Source organism: Lissotriton helveticus, chromosome 3_1, assembly GCF_964261635.1.
Source record: "Lissotriton helveticus chromosome 3_1, aLisHel1.1, whole genome shotgun sequence".
Lineage (NCBI taxonomy): Eukaryota > Metazoa > Chordata > Amphibia > Caudata > Salamandridae > Lissotriton > Lissotriton helveticus.
This window is the reverse complement of record NC_136061.1, coordinates 1,025,064,559-1,025,083,748: the sequence shown is the minus strand read 5'-3', so window position 1 is coordinate 1,025,083,748 and position 19,190 is coordinate 1,025,064,559. Positions and strand designations below refer to the sequence as shown.

The 19,190-nt window shown below is 43.4% G+C and overlaps 1 protein-coding gene across 1 annotated transcript in view; it reads right to left on the bottom strand.

Moving 5' to 3' along the window:
- LOC144824202 (dynein axonemal heavy chain 11-like) overlaps positions 1-19,190 on the bottom strand; it is a 3,356,387-nt gene that overhangs the window by 2,493,344 nt on the left and 843,853 nt on the right. Inside the window, exon 32 of the mRNA XM_078683354.1 lies at positions 10,149-10,307. Coding sequence (XP_078539480.1) covers positions 10,149-10,307 — 159 coding nt within the window. The remainder of the gene's footprint in view (positions 1-10,148; positions 10,308-19,190) is intronic.

Sequence of the window (19,190 nt, the reverse complement as noted above, 5' to 3'; positions counted from 1 at the left end):
TTCACTCTGTCGTTGGGACCTCTCTCACTGGATCCACGTGTCGCTGATGGGCCCCACGCTTGGGACGCCAACTGATGAAAAAGGGTTCAGGCAGATCAGGTCGTTTACCCCTTTTCTAGGTTTGCCCGGCGTTAGCCGCTTCTCACCCAACTCACGATTACCCAAATAAAGAGGCAGGCGCTGGAGACTGGAAGGCAGGAAACAGGAGTTTATTTCCGACGGAACAGAACACGTCAAATCAGACAACAGGGTATCTTCTCGAGGTGCTCTTCTAAGTTTCTCTACGGCTCCGTCTTTTATACACAGGTTTATGATGTACAAACATTCCTTATTGCAATAAAGACACTTTGAAGTACAAAAAGGGCATGTTTGGGACCCCAGCTCCAGGCCCATTCCCATACTGACCGCTCTTATGTTGTCTTCCCCTCCCAAATGTGACATGTGATTGTAATCTGCAGCCGGACATTCCAACAGGGCACGAGGGCAGGAGGGGGTGGTGAGAACTAAGGTTGGGCGGGTGATAAGATCATGTTTCGCTATGCGGAGCCGGAGGGGTGCATCCACGAGACCTAGTTTTATGATGTGGGACTGGGTCGAGAGGCCAGGTGTAGCCGGGGGGGGGGGGGGGGGCATCAGAAGAGAGGAAGGGTGTTCCTGGGAGGGATGCGGGGGTGTCGGTCAGGTCTAGGGGTGTGAAGGCCTTGATTAATCACCGCTCCTCTGATGTGAGGCGAGGTCCTACTGTAGGAAGCAATAAACTGCATCTGTTGGTCTAGGTGATGGCCTGGGATCAGGCCGGGCAATCGGGCATGGAGGAAGAGGTTACCAAAAGGGCCCGTTCTATGAGTAGAATGAAAGAGCGAGGGGGCAGGGGTCCAGAGTGGTGACAAGGTCGTGTTTAGCGGTGCGTTTATGGCCCGAACAGGAGAGACCGGGGGCTGTCGGGCGCGGGGTGCTTGCGGGGCTGGAGAGAGAGAGAGAGAGCGAGAGAGAGAGAGAGATGATGGCTATCGGCAATGGGCAGAGAGGTCATGACACAAAGATGGCTACTATCTATGTTCGTGATGGAGCCTAAAAGGGAACAAGATGGCGGGGCCACTGTTTCGTGACTTTCTTTACCTTCAACAGTGGCGAGGGTGAACACAAATGAACGCCGCTTATGTACATATACATTTTGTCATTTTCCACAGTATTATGTAAGAGTTTAAATATTCACTCACAAATAATATTCAGAAATATACAACAATTGAGGAACTTCACTACACGAAAATGTATAGAGACAATACTTGTCAGAATATGAGCTACTAATATCTTACCAATCATGCAAAGGGATACAAATCTATGGTTTTATAGCATTTCAGTTTGTTTTTTATATATACTTTGAACACAATGTGAACACTGTGAATACAATGTGGAAATGCTACTGATAATTTGCAATTCCATCTACGTACATTTCCATCGCCAATTTTCTCCTCTCAGGTGTTTCATTTAGCGACATATGACAACAAATTTTAACAATTTGCAGTTCAAATCATGCTGTTCTTTAAAAGTGACTGTAACTGGATAGCTGTCATCACTCTTCCAAAAGGCCCAAATATTTTCAGAATGGGTTGTCTTTAATTGTCTAATCTTGCTACCTATATAAAGTATTCAACAAAGCAACTAATCACATAAATCGCATAAATTGCTGTATAGTTAAAAGGAGGATCTAACGAAAAACTCTTTGCCATTACTCAGAAATCTGGTTACTTACATTTAATGGAAATTTGAAAATTCTACAATCCCCACATTTATTGAATCCTGTAGAGAATAACCAATACATTTTTTCAGATATTAGGTATGGAAAGACCACTAGTAAATTTGCTCACAGCTCTTAAACAGGTCAATTTGAGTTGTGAATCTGCATTTTCTGGGCTTCCATCAATTTCCTCATAGAATACCCGTGATCTATGAATCAATGTATCATACTATCACCTGTTGTTTTATATTTTGATTCAGATGTACAATTTATCTTCTCTCAAATGAATTCTCCATTCAGGATGGTGTTAATAATACTGCATGCATGACAACTATCAGCAATTAGTATTGAATTATATGTATTTTTGCAGCAAAATGATATGGAAAGCCTCTTGCCAATGACAGTAATTCTTCAATCTAGAAAGTCAATACTATCTCAAGCCACAACATGGGTGAATTTGAGACCCAGTAAATATAGTCAACAATGTCAATGTATTCTATTAAAAGGTGTAATGCAATCCTCCCGAGGGCTCTGTGTATAAATTTTAGGTAATGCGATTTCCTAATTGTAAAAAATGAGTTTGGAAATCTTTCACTACCAAGACATATAAAACTTAAAAGTACATACCTTACCTTTTAATTACACAGCACCCTGCCCTATGAGCTACCTAGGGCCAACTTAGGGGTGACATTTGCAATAAAAGGGAAGTTTAAGGATTGGCAAGGGATTTTAAATGCCATGTCGACATGGTAGTGATTGTGAAAAGGTTTTATAGGGAGCTCGACTACTCAAGAATGTCCTGGCGCTGCACGGTCCGAGATGAAAACAGATGAAATGACAGTTACAGTGAGAAAAGCCAGGTCTTGAGCTTTTTCTTAAAAGCAGATTCAGCCTTTGTTTAATGCAAGTCTAGAGGGAGCTTGTTCCACCCAACTGGCCCCAAGAAAGAAAAGGAACAACTGACTGCTGTAGCCAGACAAACTCTAGGAATATTAGCCAGATGATTGTTGGATGAACGTAAAGCTCTCGCCAGGCTGTAAAAGTCAATCCTGGCCAAGATATTGTCAGGTCCAGACTGATAGAGATCTCTATGCATTAAGAGAGCTGATTTAAAAAGAATATGTTTTTCAATGGGAAGCCAGTGTAGATCACGCAAATGCCTGGAGAAACGTTCATGTCTTGGAAGACCATTCACCAACCAAGCTGCCGCGTTCTGAACAGTCTGGAAGTGTGACAGTGCATGCAGGCTGCATTGGCAGGTCTGGGACAAGTTTTAGTGTGCTAATTAGGTGGGTGGCACAATAGGCCCTAAATGCTCACTGGTAGCATTTAATTTACAGGCCCTTGGTATATGGTATATCACTCTTCAAGGGATTTACACAGTAGATGAAATATGCCAATTAGGTATATGCCAATCAAACCATGTTTAGGTGAGTGAGCACAAGCACTTTAGCACTGATTTGCAGTGTAAACTGCACAGAGTCCTAAGACCAACAGAAGCAAAAATCCAGCAAAACTGGAGGCAAGCAGACAAAACCTTTGGGGGGACCCCTGACTCTCCTGGTAGGTCGCTCCCCCTCTGCACAGATCCACCTGTGTGCCCCTGCCCCAGCTGCCGCTGCTGAGGACTCGCTCATAAGTCTGCTCATCCCCTGTTTTTGTGCCCCGTTTTTGCCTTCTGTGACACTGTTTTCCCCCTCTTTTGTGTCCCGTTTTTGCCTTCTGTGAAACTGTTTTCCCCCTCTCTTGTGTCCCATTTTTGCCTTCTGAGACACTGTTTTCCCCCTCTCTTGTGCTCCGTTTTTGCCTTCTGTAACACGGTTTTCCCCCTCTCTTGTGCCCCGTTTTTGCCTCTGTGACGCTGTTTTCCCCCTCTCTTTTGCCCCGCTTTTGCCTTCTGTGACACTGTTTTCCCCCTCTCTTGTGCCCCCTTTTTGCATTCTGTAACACTGTTTTCCCCCTCTCTTGTGCCCCGTTTTTGCCTTCTGTGACACTGTTTTCCCCCCCTTTTGTGCCCCATTTGGCTTTCTGTGACACTTGTTCCCCCACCGCTCTGCCCCCTGCAGCCCCGCCCCACTGACTGCCCACTGCCATTCGCTGCTCTGCCTCCCGCCTCCCAGCTGCTCCTCTCTCCCAGCTCCCCATATATGCCTGAAGCTGGGCGGCCAAGCCGCTGGAATGCTGCAGGCACGCCTAAGGCAAGCCGGTCTGCGCCCATCTGCGCCTGGACCACACCCAGCGCCAGGAACCCTGGCCCCTGCACACACCACGACGCCCGCCTCCGCTACCACCCCAGCACTCTCCACGCACTCAACGCTGGATGATCTCGCACCTGCTGCCAGGCCACCCAGAAATGCACCCAAGGACCCTTCTCCTGCCGGAACTGCAGCTTCACCAGCATCCAGCCCGCCAACCTGCCCAACATGGAAACCAACTTCCTCAGATGTATCCTGCTCAACACCCGCTCTGCCCGCAAACACACCGTCGAACTCAGGGACCTACTCGACACCAATGCCCTAGATGTTGCCTTCCTGACGGAGACCTGGCTGACCCCCTCCTTGGCACCTGACATCACCATAGTCATCCCAGAAGGCTACAAGATCACCCGCAATGACCGCACCAACGGAATAAGAGGAGGAATCGCCATCGTCCACAGAAACACTCTCAAAATCTCGACACACGCCGACGACACCCTCTGAACTGCCAAACACCTGCACTTCCAGATCCACACCGACCCCAACACCACCCTCAGAGGCACCCTCATCTACAGACCTCCCGGACCCCGACCACAGTTCAGCGACTCCATCACCAACCTCGTCAGCACACACGCTCTCGCCTCCACGGACTACATCCTCCTCGGGGACCTGAACTTCCACCTCGAGAACAACAACGACGCCAACTCCTCAGCCCTGATCGACAACCTCGGACTCAGACAACTCATCACAGCACCCACACAGTCCGCCGGCCTCACGCTTGACCCCATCTTTTCAGCGAGCACCCACGTCTTCTTCGACCGCACCACCGAACTCCACTGGACTGACCACTGCTGCATCCACTTCACCTTCTCGAAACCCACCACACACCACCGCACCCAGCAGATGCCTCACCGCAGCTGGGGCAAGACCACCGAGGACCAGCTAACTGTCGCCCTCGCCCAGACCCCACCCGCAGACCCAACCGACACGGACACCGCAGTCCGCAACCTCAAACAATGGATCAACGACTGCGCCAACACCCTCGCCCCGCTCAAGAAACCCCCCAACATCCACACCAGCAAGAGAGCCAGCTGGTTCACCAAAGACCTCCAGACCTCCAAGCAAACCTGCAGAAAACTAGAAAAAAACTGGACCCTCGAAAGAACATTGGAAAGCTACACAGCACACAGGAACGCCACCCGCAGACACCACCAACTCATCAGTTACGCCGAAAGGACCGCCTTCAAAGACCGTCTAGACAACAACGAACACAACAGCAAAGAGCTCTTCAGCATTGTGAAGGAACTCTCCAACAGTAGCTCCAACCCCAATGACATCCCACCATCACAAGACCTGTGCGACTCGATGGCCACCTTCTTCCATCGCAAGATCGCAGACATCCACGACAGCTTTGACGCCGTCACCACCCTGGCAACAGCTGACACCCCCGCTCCCATGACCACCACCCGCACCAACCGCCTGCTCGCCTGGATCATCGACGACGACACCATCAAGATCATGAACCCGTCCACTCCGGATCCCCGGAAGACCCCTTCCCACACCACATTTTCAACAAAGCAAGCAGCACCATTGCACCCCACCTCCAGAAAACCATCAACATCTCCTTCGAGACAGCGACCTTCCCGGAGAGCTGGAAGCACGCAGAGATCAACGCCTTAAGAAACCCAAGGCAGACCCCAAGGACTTCAAGAACTTCCGACCCATCTCCCTGCTCCCGTTCCCGGCGAAGGTCATCGAAAAGGCCTTCAACAAACAACTGACCAGCTTCCTTGAAGAGAACAACATCCTGGACCCATCCCAGTCAGGGTTCCGCAGCAATCACAGCACCGAAACTGCCCTCATCGCTGCCACCGACGACATCAGGATCATGCTCAACAACGGAGAAACCACGGTCCTCATCCTCCTGGAACTGTCAGCCGCTTTCGACACAGTCTGCCACCGCACACTAAGAGCACGCCTCACGACACCAGAATCCAAGAGAAGGCCCTGGACTGGACCACCTCCTTCCTCACCGGGAGAACCCAGAGCGTCCGCCTCCCCCTCTTCCGCTCCGAAGCCACCGATATCATCTGCGGCGTACCCCAAGGCTCATTTCTCAGCCCAACATTGTTCAACGTCTACATGGCACCACTCGCCCACGTCGCCTGACAGCACGACCTAAACATCATCTCCTACGCCGACGACACCCAGCTGATCTTCTCGCTCACCAAGGACCCCCACACCGCCAAAACCAACCTCCACGAAGGAATGAAGGCCTTCGCTGACTGGATGAGGAACAGCCAACTGAAGCTGAACTCGGACAAGACGGAGGTCCTGATCCTCGCCTCCACCCCTTCGGCCTGGGACAACTCCTGGTGGCCAACGGCACTAGGAGCACCACCAACCACGCTCAAAACCTAGGGGTCATCCTCGACTCCACACTCTCCATGACAAAGCAGGTCAACGCCATCTCCTCCTCCTGCTTCAACACCCTCCGCATGCTTCACAGGGTATTCAAGTGGATCCCAACCGAAACTAGAAGGACGGTCACCCAGGCCTTCGTCAGCAGCAGACTGGACTATGGGGGAAACATCACTTACAACAAAACTTTTACAACGCACTACCATTACAACGCGGTCATTACAACGCAAACCATTACAACGCATTGCGCTGGGGGGCGCTCTAGGATAGGGAATAGGTTAATTTACTATCCAATAACCTTCCCTAGTGTCCACGGGGACTGGAGTTGGAATAGTAAATTAAACTATTCACTATCCAACACCCAAAAGCGCTATGCGTTGTAATGGTATGCGATGTAAAAACCGCGTTGTAAAGGCATGCGATGTAAAAGCATGCGTTGTAACGTCATACAACCGACTACGGCAACGCACTCTACGTAGGAGCCCTGGCCAAACTCCTGAAACGACTCCAACGCATCTAGAATGCCTCCCCCTGCCTGATCCTAGACATCCCCCGCCGCAGCCACATCACACCCCACCTGAAAGACCGACACTGGCTCCCCATCAACAAGAGGATAACCTTCAAACTCCTCACCCATGCACACAAGGCACTCCACGACACCGGACCAGCGTACCTCAACAGACGACTCAGCCTCTACACCCCCGCCAGCTCCTCAGACCACGCCCTCGCCACTATCCCCCGCATCCGAAGAGTGACCGCCGGTGGCAGATCATTCTCCCACCTCGCCGCCAATACATGGAACACCCTCCCCATCCGCCTGCGGCTGACCGAAGACCTTCTAACCTTCAGGAGACTCCTCAAGACCTGGCTCTTCGAACAGTAGCAGCGTTCCCCCCCCCTAGTGCCTTGAGACCCTCACAGGTATGTTATGTTATGGTTTTGTAACGCGCTCAATTACTACCCGAGTATCCTGGCGCGGTATACCGCTGGGGAACCCGTCCTGGCTTTCCCTGTGGGATGGTCCCTACTGGGAGTCCCCAAGATGAAGCCAGGCATCCCCGGCGTTGATGGGGCCATTGTGGAGATTAGGCAAGCTAATGCCCAGAGTTGCCGAGTGGGACCCCTGGTTAGAGTAGGCACCGAGGCGAGAATTATCGAGTCCGCTGACCCTGGTCCACGACCCTGCCGCGTCGAGAATTGAACCCTGGTCCCGGGCTGACTCCTGCCACCGGGTCTGCCGCCTCTAACCAGTGAGCCACACCACTCCACTGTATGTAGTGTGCTTTACAAATGCTATGATTGATTGATTGATTGACTGATTGATTGTATTATGTCATATTTGCTTTGAGGAGCTAATGTTTATGTCAGTACTTGTAATATTAATTTCTCCACCTTTCATAATGATTTTGGAGGTATCCATATTCAGTTCAACGTGACTCCTATGCATACATCATATACCATTTACACATAGATTGGACTGGTTTATTTCACTTGTTCTGTTAATTTTATAATCATTTAAACCTGCTTCATAGTAGGTTCATTGCCTGTCATTTTAACCTCAACACATTCCATGTACATTTCTAAGTGTCATATTTCTTTCAAAGCATGTCAACTTCATTTCTACACATGGCACATATCTATGCTAACACTTGTCATACTCATTTCAATCCAGGGATGTGAAACTTTAATAAAATATTGTGGTGTCCTGTTGATGGGATACCGCAGAAATCTAATTATCCTATAAACAAAAACCACTTGTCAGATGCAGGGAAGTGACAATTTGTGGCAGCATTCAAATTGTATCAGAGCTTTGCCAATAGTCTCCGTGATTATATTAGGACTCCTATTATATCAGGGTTTGGATATTAGGAACACTCTGACCTTTCTGCACATCTACATACAGGAGCTGGCACTAGCCAGGAAGCAGTAGTTTCAGTCCTGGAATGCCCTGTGAGCTTTTACATGCCCAAAATTCTGACATTTTTAAGGATACACACCACCTTCTATTCAGGTTCTTCCTACAATATTACAGGTCAGGAGTAAAAGTTTTCCAGTTCGGGAAAAAGATGGGTGTGCAGAGACAGGAAATTCTCCAAGGGAGAAATATTTTCTCCTTGGATGAAAAAGAAAATAAGTTGTAAGAAGTGAATCTGTTATCGCTCTGACAATTTTCACATGAGCAAATAAGAACATGTATTTTTCATGACGCAGAAATGGAATTCAAAAGAGCTTGCTAGGAGTACGGTTTCCAGAACTACTTCTATAAAATCTTGTCAATGTCGGAAAGTTGTAAATCGGCGCCAATGCAAGATGATAATTCTAAGAGTGCTTTTGTGACTTTAAGAATGGTACTCCTAATTCATTTTTATGTTGCCCATAAGGTCTTACACGAATTCACCGTTAATATTTGTTCTGTGTCAATATTGACATGCACCAAACAGCTTTTGTGAGATGATGTCTGAGAAATGGTATTTAAAGTTGCACATTTATGGAGCATTATAAAGTTCCACAAATGGCTACATATTGAAAACGTATACACATTTTTAGATTGGAACCACTGTCAGTAATGCAAGCAAATCTTAGAGCTCAGTGCCTTTCCTTAGAGTTCTCCCACTAATAATAAAGGCTCCTCGTTAGTGAAACACATATATACATATATATATATATATATTATATATATATATATATATATATATATATATGTAATTTTTAACAACTTATTTATACAGATACAAATCTTGCCTTACTGTCAGACAATCATCTTTCCCTCATCCAAACTGTAGTACTGTAAACTAACAACCAAAGAGTTTATTCTGCAGGGGGTTGGTGCTCCATTTGACAAAATAAATTTGAAAACATGCTGTCCTTGACCCAATAAGTGTGTCCTGGGCATCGGGTGAAGGAAGTTCATACCCCTGTCAACCTGTCTCACTGTCTAATTTCAATACGTATCATACAGATTGCCATGTGTGTAGTATAGTAGAGTTAAATTAATTTCGAAACCAGTCATGTTCTTTGATATTTGTAAAATATTAATTTCAATATGTGCTACATTAACTACAAAACTAAAATTATTATTTCACTGCATCAGTCATTTCAGCTTGTGTCTTATTCTGATTTTAGTGAACGTTGCCTGTGTTTCATGTGTGTTATATTCATTTTTGTGCTTGCAACATTGTTTTCAGTTAGGATGTATTCATTTTAATTTACTCAATCTATATTTTAGTATAAGCTTCAATTCTTACTCAAAGGATGCACTAACCAGTTTATTCATTTTGTTGTGTATAATATTTGTTTCAATTCGTGATAAAGTAATTCTGGCACGTATAATAATCATTAAGTTACTTGCCTCTTCTTGTATCTCGAGTCGTCTTATCTCGCTTCACGGGGGCCTTTTCCGTTCCTTTTCTCGTTTCATTACTACACGTTTTTTCCTCACTAGCTTCCTACCTTTGCATATTTATATCACCCCCCTCTTGCATCTCTTCCTGCGTGCCATAGCCTATCCAATATTGAGCAATCGTCTCTGCTAGATCTTGAATATGATTGCCTCTTCCCCCCAATGTCTATTTTTCCATGTCAGCCTCTAGTATTTCTATCGTTTGAAAACGAAAAGCCACCTTCTGATGTAGCATTCAAGGAAAATGTGTACCTCCCTGCATAATTTTTTTTTTATCCTTTTGTTTTATCAATTCACAATGGGAATTTACAATTTAGCTGTGATCTCTCGCGCCATTTTTTACTAGACAAACAACTGTGAACCAATCATAAATTTCATTTTGAACACATCTTACCCGAACAAAAATAACCATATCCCACACTGACTTGAGTAAAATGATGTCACTCCGACATTGCTTAAGCTGTTTGTATTCTGACACAGTCACTTCAAATAGCTCTGCTGTTTGCTGAAGCTTTTTCATTTCTGCTTCATATTTTAAAATGTTTTTATGAGTCTGCAAAAGAAGATATTAGAAAAATTAATTAGAAAAAAATGTAACAAATTGCGCAAGTGCACTTCAGTATCATATTGAGGGCAACAAACGGCATTTTCTTCAAAAGCTTCATTGTATTAAATACAAACGTGCACTTCCGACAGCAAAATGTAACTAAGATTTCCGGTTTGTTACATGCTACCAGTTTCTGTATCCTGGACACGTTAGATATAATTACCTCAGTCAAGCTACCCCTCATTCCAAGCACACTGGGATAGCCTGCACAATATCTAACTGGTAGTAGATCCATTTTATGTTATCCTCACATCTTATCCGCTGCAGATGCAAGCAAGCGATACCAAACAACTGCAAATTATGGATATCCTTTGCCAAAATCATCCGAGAGATAGACTGCATCTATTATGGAACAACTTGGATCAAACTGAACATCAGAGAAGTATTTCAGCTTTATCAATGTCTATTTCAAGTGATTAGTGTATTGACTGAACGTTAGGGTGTACAATTGCTGCGCATGTTTTAGTCAATATGCGCTGCACCACAATATTCCAAACCACACCCCTCCCTTAGTTTGTACATGGATGCAAAACTGTAGATTGCTACCTCTGTGTGTGCATATCTTTGGTAAGAGACCTATAAATGCTGGTTTCAAAAAACGTTGCATATGTGTGCAAACAGTAATTGCTTAAACCCATGTTATGATTGCACGTTACTGCAAGTGATTATTCTCTTTGACCATATGTGATCTTTTGAATTATGGTTATAAAACAAAAAGTCATAAGAAATACGCTAAATCCTTAACACCATCTGAACAAATGTGAATGGGGTGTTTTGAATCATATAAGTGTTGTGACTAACTTCTAGACGAGGCTGCAGCATGCTGTATCACCACAAATTAGGCGGGAACTGCCCAGTCTTGTTATGTCAGTAGGGTCTACCGGGTCTAATGGATGAATATTTTCACTCAGATTAATACAGACTACAAGGCCACAAATCCGGTTTTCAATGAATGAAGCCTTGCTATGAATGAGGGCCTGTGATGGATGGAAGGGGCAGGGATTAGGTGACAATGAAAAAGAACCTTAAGGGTCCTTAGTGGCCAACTACCCCAACAGGTACATCCAGTAAGCCCCACACAGTGGGATTGCTGAGAGGTGGTCCAAGGCCACGCCCCCTTTTTACACCACTCTGCAAACGCCCCTCCAGGTGAACTCCTGCTCGGGGGATGAAGTCCACTTTAGTTCTGAGTTCCTCAGGACACAAGAGGACCTCATCGCCCCACCAGCAGTGCGCCAATAGACGCGTTTGCAGAGTGGTGCGTGGCCTTGGACCACCTCTCAGCAATCCCACTGTGTGGGGCTTACTGGAGGTACCTGGTAGGTTAGTTGGCCACTAAGGGCCCTTAATATTCTAGGGGACTTAATCCCGCATATCAGAACGCGCCAGGAAGCGCATTTGCAGAGTGGTGCAGGAAGGGGGCGGGCCCTCCGGCGAGATGCTGGCTTTTTTGGTGGGGGTTTGTTAGAAGGGGGGGCTGTTTGGCCCCTCTTCCCATGATATTTTTAGGGCCCTCGGGACACCTCCCTTATCTGATTTTGGCCCCGGGGACCCCATCCCCAGAGGCATGGCAACATATTTTTTTCGCTTTTTAATGGAGGGGGTGCCGCGCGGCCCCCCTCCTGAGGCCTTTATCGGTCCCAGGGACCCTATCCCCGGGGCATTGCCTCGTTTTAAAAAATAATTCAATATTTAGCCTTACCGTCCTCATCCCCCGGGGCCTGGCCTCTTTGTTGGGGACCGTGGAGGAGCTCCAATCCCCCGGTGGTCCCAGCCAGCTCCCTGCCTCCTGCAGGAGCCGGCATTGCTTTTGGGCAAAGGGAGCTGCATGTTTCCTGCTCTCGCTTCCATGAAGCAAAGCAGTGTTTGCTATGACACTCCCACCCTGCCATAGCAAACTGCAATGTCCTGGGGTGGGCATTCCGGGACATTGGCGGAGTCAGCTCTGGGGGGTGGCGGTCCCCAGGGCCAAGGGTGCTCCTGGAGGGAGGCGGTGTGGCCCCCCTCCCAACTGATTTAAAGCCCCGTGGAGGTGGTGGTTTCCGGGGCCCGGGGGTCTACAACAGACCGCTGCTCGTAATGAAAGTTTGACTTGGGGGAGGTGGTGGTCCCCAGGGCAGTGTGGGGAAGGACAGGAGCCCCCCCACACTTTCTTTTACATTATTTAAGCCCCAGAAAGGTGGCAGTTCCTGGAGCTTGCGGTGCCCGTGTGGCTTACCCACTTATTATTACTCAATGCCCCTGGGAGGTGGCGGTCCTCGGGGCTGTGAGGGAGGCCGCGTGCCCCCACATAATATTAATTATGCCCTGGAGAGGTGACGTTCCCCTGGGCTGTGGGGGCCCCACAGACTCCCAAATATACTTTCCTTAATGCCTCCGGGACCTGGCCCACCCGGGGGCTTATTAAAACCTTTTTTTATTTTCTCTGCAGGATTACTGCACCCAGCACGAATCCTGCCATTTTTTAAAGTGCTTTTTGAGGCCCTGGGAGTCGACCCCTGACCAGTCCTAGGGAGTCAGGGTGTTTCTACCCTGCCCACTTTTATTTTTTTATTCATATTATTCTCTTTCTTCTTGTGATTCAGTTTTACCGAGTCACAAGATGGATGCCAATACTTCTTGGTTTGGAGTGTTAGCAGCGAATCAAAATGAAGCTCGTGACCTTAAGCATTTGGACTTTAATATTTAACCTTCAGCGTGGAAATTTGCTGGAGTTGCATTGTTTTCTTCTTCTTTTGCAGGTGGATTCACTTGATCTCATCGTTAGTGAAAGGCGCATTGTGTACGAGAGATAGTGAGGCTCGGGGAAATAACTTTTGGCAAGGAGGAGAGGTTCTAACACACAAAGGGAGGACCCAGATTCATATTATAACTAGAGACGGGAGGAATCCAAGGAGATCATGATGTTCAGACCATGAGTTCTACTGTGAAAAGGTGCAAATGTATTAAGAGACATTATTAGGCCTGGTTTGTTTACTCTGCTCTGTTCGCAATGTTTGAGGAGTTTTCCGCACTCCGCAAAGCAAGCGGAGTTCCAATAAATCCGGAAATCTCAAAATGTTTATTTTCGGCTCAATGCTCTGGCAACCTCAGTTCTGCAATTCCAAATGGCCTGGCTGTTCAAATAAGCCTGGACAGGGTAGCGCCTGGATACCCTATAGGGTGATTAGCCACATTATATAAATCCTGATTAATTGATTGTTTGAACTCAAATCCAACAAATATTGGGGAAAATTCTAATCTAGACCCAGTCCAACTAAGTGCATTGATTTGGGGGAGGGCTGCAGATTTACCGTCGTAACTCAATTTCACCTGGGAATTGTGAAAGTGCTTCTATTTAGAAATCAGATTGACTATTCTGGTGATAATCCAACAAACAATGGGGAAACTGCATCGATGTAGGGGCGGGCAGAATTACTAATCTAATTCAGGTTCAACTAACATTGTGGAAAGAGAATATCTTTGGGGGTGGGCAGATTTGCTTTTCTAACTCCAGCACAACAAATATTGGGGAAAGTGCATGTATTGTGGAGCGATCAAATTTACTAATCTAACTCCAGCTAAACTAACATTGTGGAAAGTGCATATACTTGGGTGTGGGGGGGGGGGTGAGTTACCATTCTAACTCCAGCTCAACAAACATTGGAGAAAGTGCATATTTTTTTAGAAAGTTGCTCGTGTGGTGAGGCGTTAAGACTTACTAGCCTAACTCCAATCCAACAAACACTGGAGAAGGAGTCTATATTTAGGAAACCCAGATTTAAAATTCTAACTCCAGTCCAGTGAATAATGGGGAAAATGCATGTATTTAGAGGGTTCATATAACCTATTACGACTTCTATTCAACAAACAATGGGATAAAGTACATATACTTAACCCCTTCCATGCTCATGACGAGCTCAGCTCGTCATGCAGTACACTGCTTGTGTGCTTATGACGAGCTGAGCTCGTCATAAACAATGGATTTCAAGGAAGTGCAGCATCCGGGATGAATTGCCTTAGCATTGATAGTGTTAAGAGGGACAGATTTTGTGATCTAACTCCAGTCCAACAAGCATTGGGAATATAGTGTATGTTGAGGTTGGGGATAGTATGATTTCCTATCACAACTGTAGTTAAACACTGGGGAAAGAACATATTTTGGGGAGGGGGTAGATTAACTATTCTCACTGCAATCCAAAAGCATCAGGGAAAGTGAATATATTTATGGGGCTCAGATTTAGTATTCTATCTTCATTCCACCAACATTAGGGAAAGAGAATATACTTAGAGGGATCAGATTTACTATTCTAACTCCAGTCCAACAAACACTGGGGAAAAAGTATGTATTAGGAGGGGTCATAGTTACTATTCTAACTCCAGGTCAACAGACATTGCGGAAAATGCATATATTTAAGGGGCCATATTTACTATTCCAACTACAGTCCTGCTAACATTGTGGAAAGTGTATTTATTTGGGTTAGCAGTCAGTTTTACTATTCTAACTCCAGTTCAACTAATAATGGGGAAAGTGCATGCATGTAGATGGATCTGATTTACTAATGTAGCTGGAGTCCAACAAACGCTGGGGGATAGTGCACACATTAGTGGTTAAGGGATTAGGTTTTACTATACTAACTCCAATCCAATAAACATTGTGTCAAGAAGATATATTTGAGGAATGAGGGTTTCATTTTCTAACTCAAGTATAACAAACATCAAGAAAGTGAGTATACTTAGGCGGCTCAGAGTAACTATTCTAGATCCAGACCCACCAAACATTGTTAAAGTGAATACATTTAGGGTGTCAGATTCACTATTCTAAATCCAGTCCCAACAAACACTGTGGAAAGCACAATATTATTAAACAGGGTTGGAATATTTTAACATTAATTACACAGCAAGGAAGTATTTAATACATTTAGGAACAATATAAAAATCACATTATGATTATTAATTTACTTCAATAAATATCCACAACGCAAAATTAAAATATAATTAAATAACCCTAATAAAAGTAAATGAATAACCATTTAAAAAAGAACAAATGTATATAATAATAGTTCAATATCAAAAAATGTGTACTATTATTAAATACTACCCACCCAATGCCCCAATAAACCCAATCACCTAAAAATAAAATGAATATGCAAACAAATACCAATTAATCACATTAATCAATTGAAATTAATTAATACAAAGTTTGAAATAAACACTACTTACCTTGTCCACCAATAAACCCAACAACCCAAAATGAAATATAATTAAATACCTTAAAGATAATTATGTGCAGACATGAAAATGATCAATTTAGAACACTTGACATAATTATCAAAACAATTATTAACTAGTGATATACATTTAATTAATATAAATTAAATTATGCTAGTACCCACCCAGTTCCCCAATATATTCCACAAACCTAACATAAAATGTATTAAAAATTACAAAATGGTCATATAAAATTACATCATTAACATATCAATTAACATTAATTACCATAGTTTGTCAAATAAATGCTACCCACCAATTCCTCAATAACACAAAAATCAAACAACATTACTATGGTTTTAATAAAAAGGAATTAAAACTAAATGTCACAATAAAATTAAAACAAATTAAAGCATATTACAACCAGAGAAAACATTATATTAAAAAAGGTAATATAGTAAACTTTAATTTAAATTTCGATATTATGGTGACAAACTAAAAAAAATATTTTCCTTTGATATTTTTGTCCACTATATTGTAGCAATCACAATATTTTAACTATGATATTATGATCAGAGTATATTTTGGAATGGGTATTATGGTAGCATACTCTGCCAGTGCATCTAAGCAAGTACTCTGGCCAGGCAGACTGCAACTTAGGCTATGTATTCAGTGCACCACTAGGGCTGCATCATGTTCTCCGAACAGAAATGGTCTAAAGTAGTATTGATAATCAATCTCCCCAAGCAATATTGAATATCATAAATCCAGCGCAGTAATAAACCGTGTGCAGATGAGAGGAGCACAGCTTGTACTGAAGAAGTGGCAGAAGGTCAGTCATTCCATAGCCATCTGAGGAGTGTGGAATCCCAGTTGTATCCATCTCTACAGGGATGGAACACTGCTACTCTGGTGTAGCTTGCTGCTGGACTTCACCATTGGCAGCACAATACATCTGTGGCTATATAATGATGGGGTACACAGAAAGGAACCATAGTCCCACTTTCAATTAAATTGTGCTGTCTACAGTGCATGCAATGATTCTGTGTCTCTACAAGTTAGTGCATGAGCTGCAGACAGTATAATGTAAAAGCACATTGTGGCAGTTACTTACCACTTCGGCTTTCAAACTATACTGCATGGAGCTTTAAAATTATTGAGTTAGTTAATGTTCTATAAACTGCACTGTGTCGAAAATGGATGCATGGACCACTGTTATGCCTATGAACAGACACAGGGAAAAGCTAGAAACAAATGTTCTGTCCACAGTAGGGTAAATCTTGGATCAAATGTAGTATCATTGGAGGAGGTGATGATTTTTACCATCTGGGAATTGGTGGGGCTCACTGAGGTTCATTACTGCCTGGACCAGTTGATGTTCACTACTACCTGACCCACTGGTGAGCATTACTCACTGGGCCCATTAAGGCTCATTGCTGCCTTAAGCTGTTGATCTTTTTTACTGACCAGGAGAACATTATGCATGTGTACACCCAGGCAGACTTTAGCTACAAGGAACTGGCTAATTCGCAACACATTTTGTGAACAACATATGATGAACAAACAAGGAATAAAACAACAATTAGTACAACAGACTGTTATGATATTAAAAATATATTTTTAATCTCGATTTTTTTTAATGATAATATAATATTATCATTCACATGTAAACACAAGTCTGGCTAAGAAAATGAATCCTAATTGACGTTTTTTAGAGTTAACGCATGATATGTTTAATTAAATACAAAAATTGTCAATGGACTGTTGTTTGTTGGTCACCCTTGGTTAGTCAAAACAAAAGTTGCTGATTTTAACCTATAAAGTGTTGGCCATACATTTATCTAAAAATCTGTTTCATTCTGTCTAGAAGAAAAAAAGTGGCTGCACATTCTAAAGTCCTGATGAAGACAAAAGATTTGTCGAAACGCGTAGACACAGCCCAAGTCTAGCAAAATTTGGAGAAATATTTTTTAAACTAAAAGATTAATTTTTAATCGTTTCCTTTTTCTATTTTGGTTTTAACAATGTATCATGGAATTGTCATTCATAACCAATGTATCAAATTCTTTATTGTATACATCATATACACACAGTGATATTTACTAACCCTTTTTATATTTTAAAAAAAATCGAGATTAAAAATATATTTTTGATATCATAACAGTCTGTTGTACTAATTGTTGTTTTATTCCTTGTTTGTTCATCATATGTTGTTCACAAAATGTGTTGCGAATTAGCCAGTTCCTTGTAGCTAAAGTCTGCCTGGGTGTATACGTTTTCAAAAAACTATTGTTTCCCTGACCCAGGAGTCGATCCTTAACAGGGGGTCCCTGATACTTACCCAAGAACATTATGCATGTTACACCCTTTGGAAATTGATTGTAATTACTGCCTATGGCATTGATGTTTATTTCTGCATGGGACCATTACTGCTTGGGGTTAATAAAGATCTATACTGTATGGGACTACTATGTTAATTACTGACTGAAGCAAATATTATTGTTTACCATTTATTCTGGCTAGTGCCTGGGGTTACTTAGAGCTTGGAGCAATTGAGGCTTGTTATTGGCTAAGGTCACCAAGAAACAATATTCCTTGGGGCCACTAATATAATTAATGCCTGAAGATGACACTGATGCTGGTTATTGCTTGCATTATTCACTTCCGCACCTGAAATATAGATGGACTTACATTCAAATAAAATATGGTGGTACAAACGTATTGACTTTCTTAAGTCCTCATCATATTATTAGTTAATAAGAAAATTAGAAGATTAAAATATATTACAAAAAAGTGCTTTAAGGTGTCTGGGCTAAGGTTGGTGCACCCTCAACAAATACTCTTCAGTTTTATAACCACTTTGTAGATGAATCAGCGCTTAAGCAGGGAGAGTGAGCCAACCAATAGCCTTCAACAGAACACAGTCCAAAGTTTAGAAATTTGCCTTCAAGCACTCAGAAAATACAGCAGTAAAATTGTCAATTATGTCTCTTCCTATTATTGCCACAATTCTACATTGGTCATCTAGCCCACATGTGTTTTATCTTTGGATTTTAGCACCATCAACTTTTTCAGGGCTAGAATAAGTATAATATGAGATGTTTATATAAAATATATTACATGTCTCAAATCACAATCCTCCCCCAAGGTCAAGAACCATGTGGGTATTATGAAAGAAGAAATGAGAAGGAAATTACCAAAGCTTCTTAGTATATGTGTAGTAAGACATGCTCATGAAATATATAATATGATATTAGAACATTATAGACAAATAGTCCATCATAAATCACACCTAATTTTGACACATCAGTTTAAACCCCATAACCATTGATAAGTGTACAAGTGAAAGTAACCGAAGATAAGATAAGTAATAATGTCTATGTCCTCACCAATTTCTTTTGTATAGTAATACAAATTATGTAGTTGATTTGTGTGTAATCTTCTGCAGTAGGTCTGCAGTAAGTAAAGAATTTGTTGTATTATGGTAACGTCTGAATTACAAGGCAAAATAAATTATCAAGGTTCCAAACACACCAACCTATAATGGCATCACAAGTAGAAGGCTTTCATCACATTAAAGTTCTTGGGGATACGTTTCTAGATTGATACAAAATAATGCAAAGGGGTGTAGTGGTATTT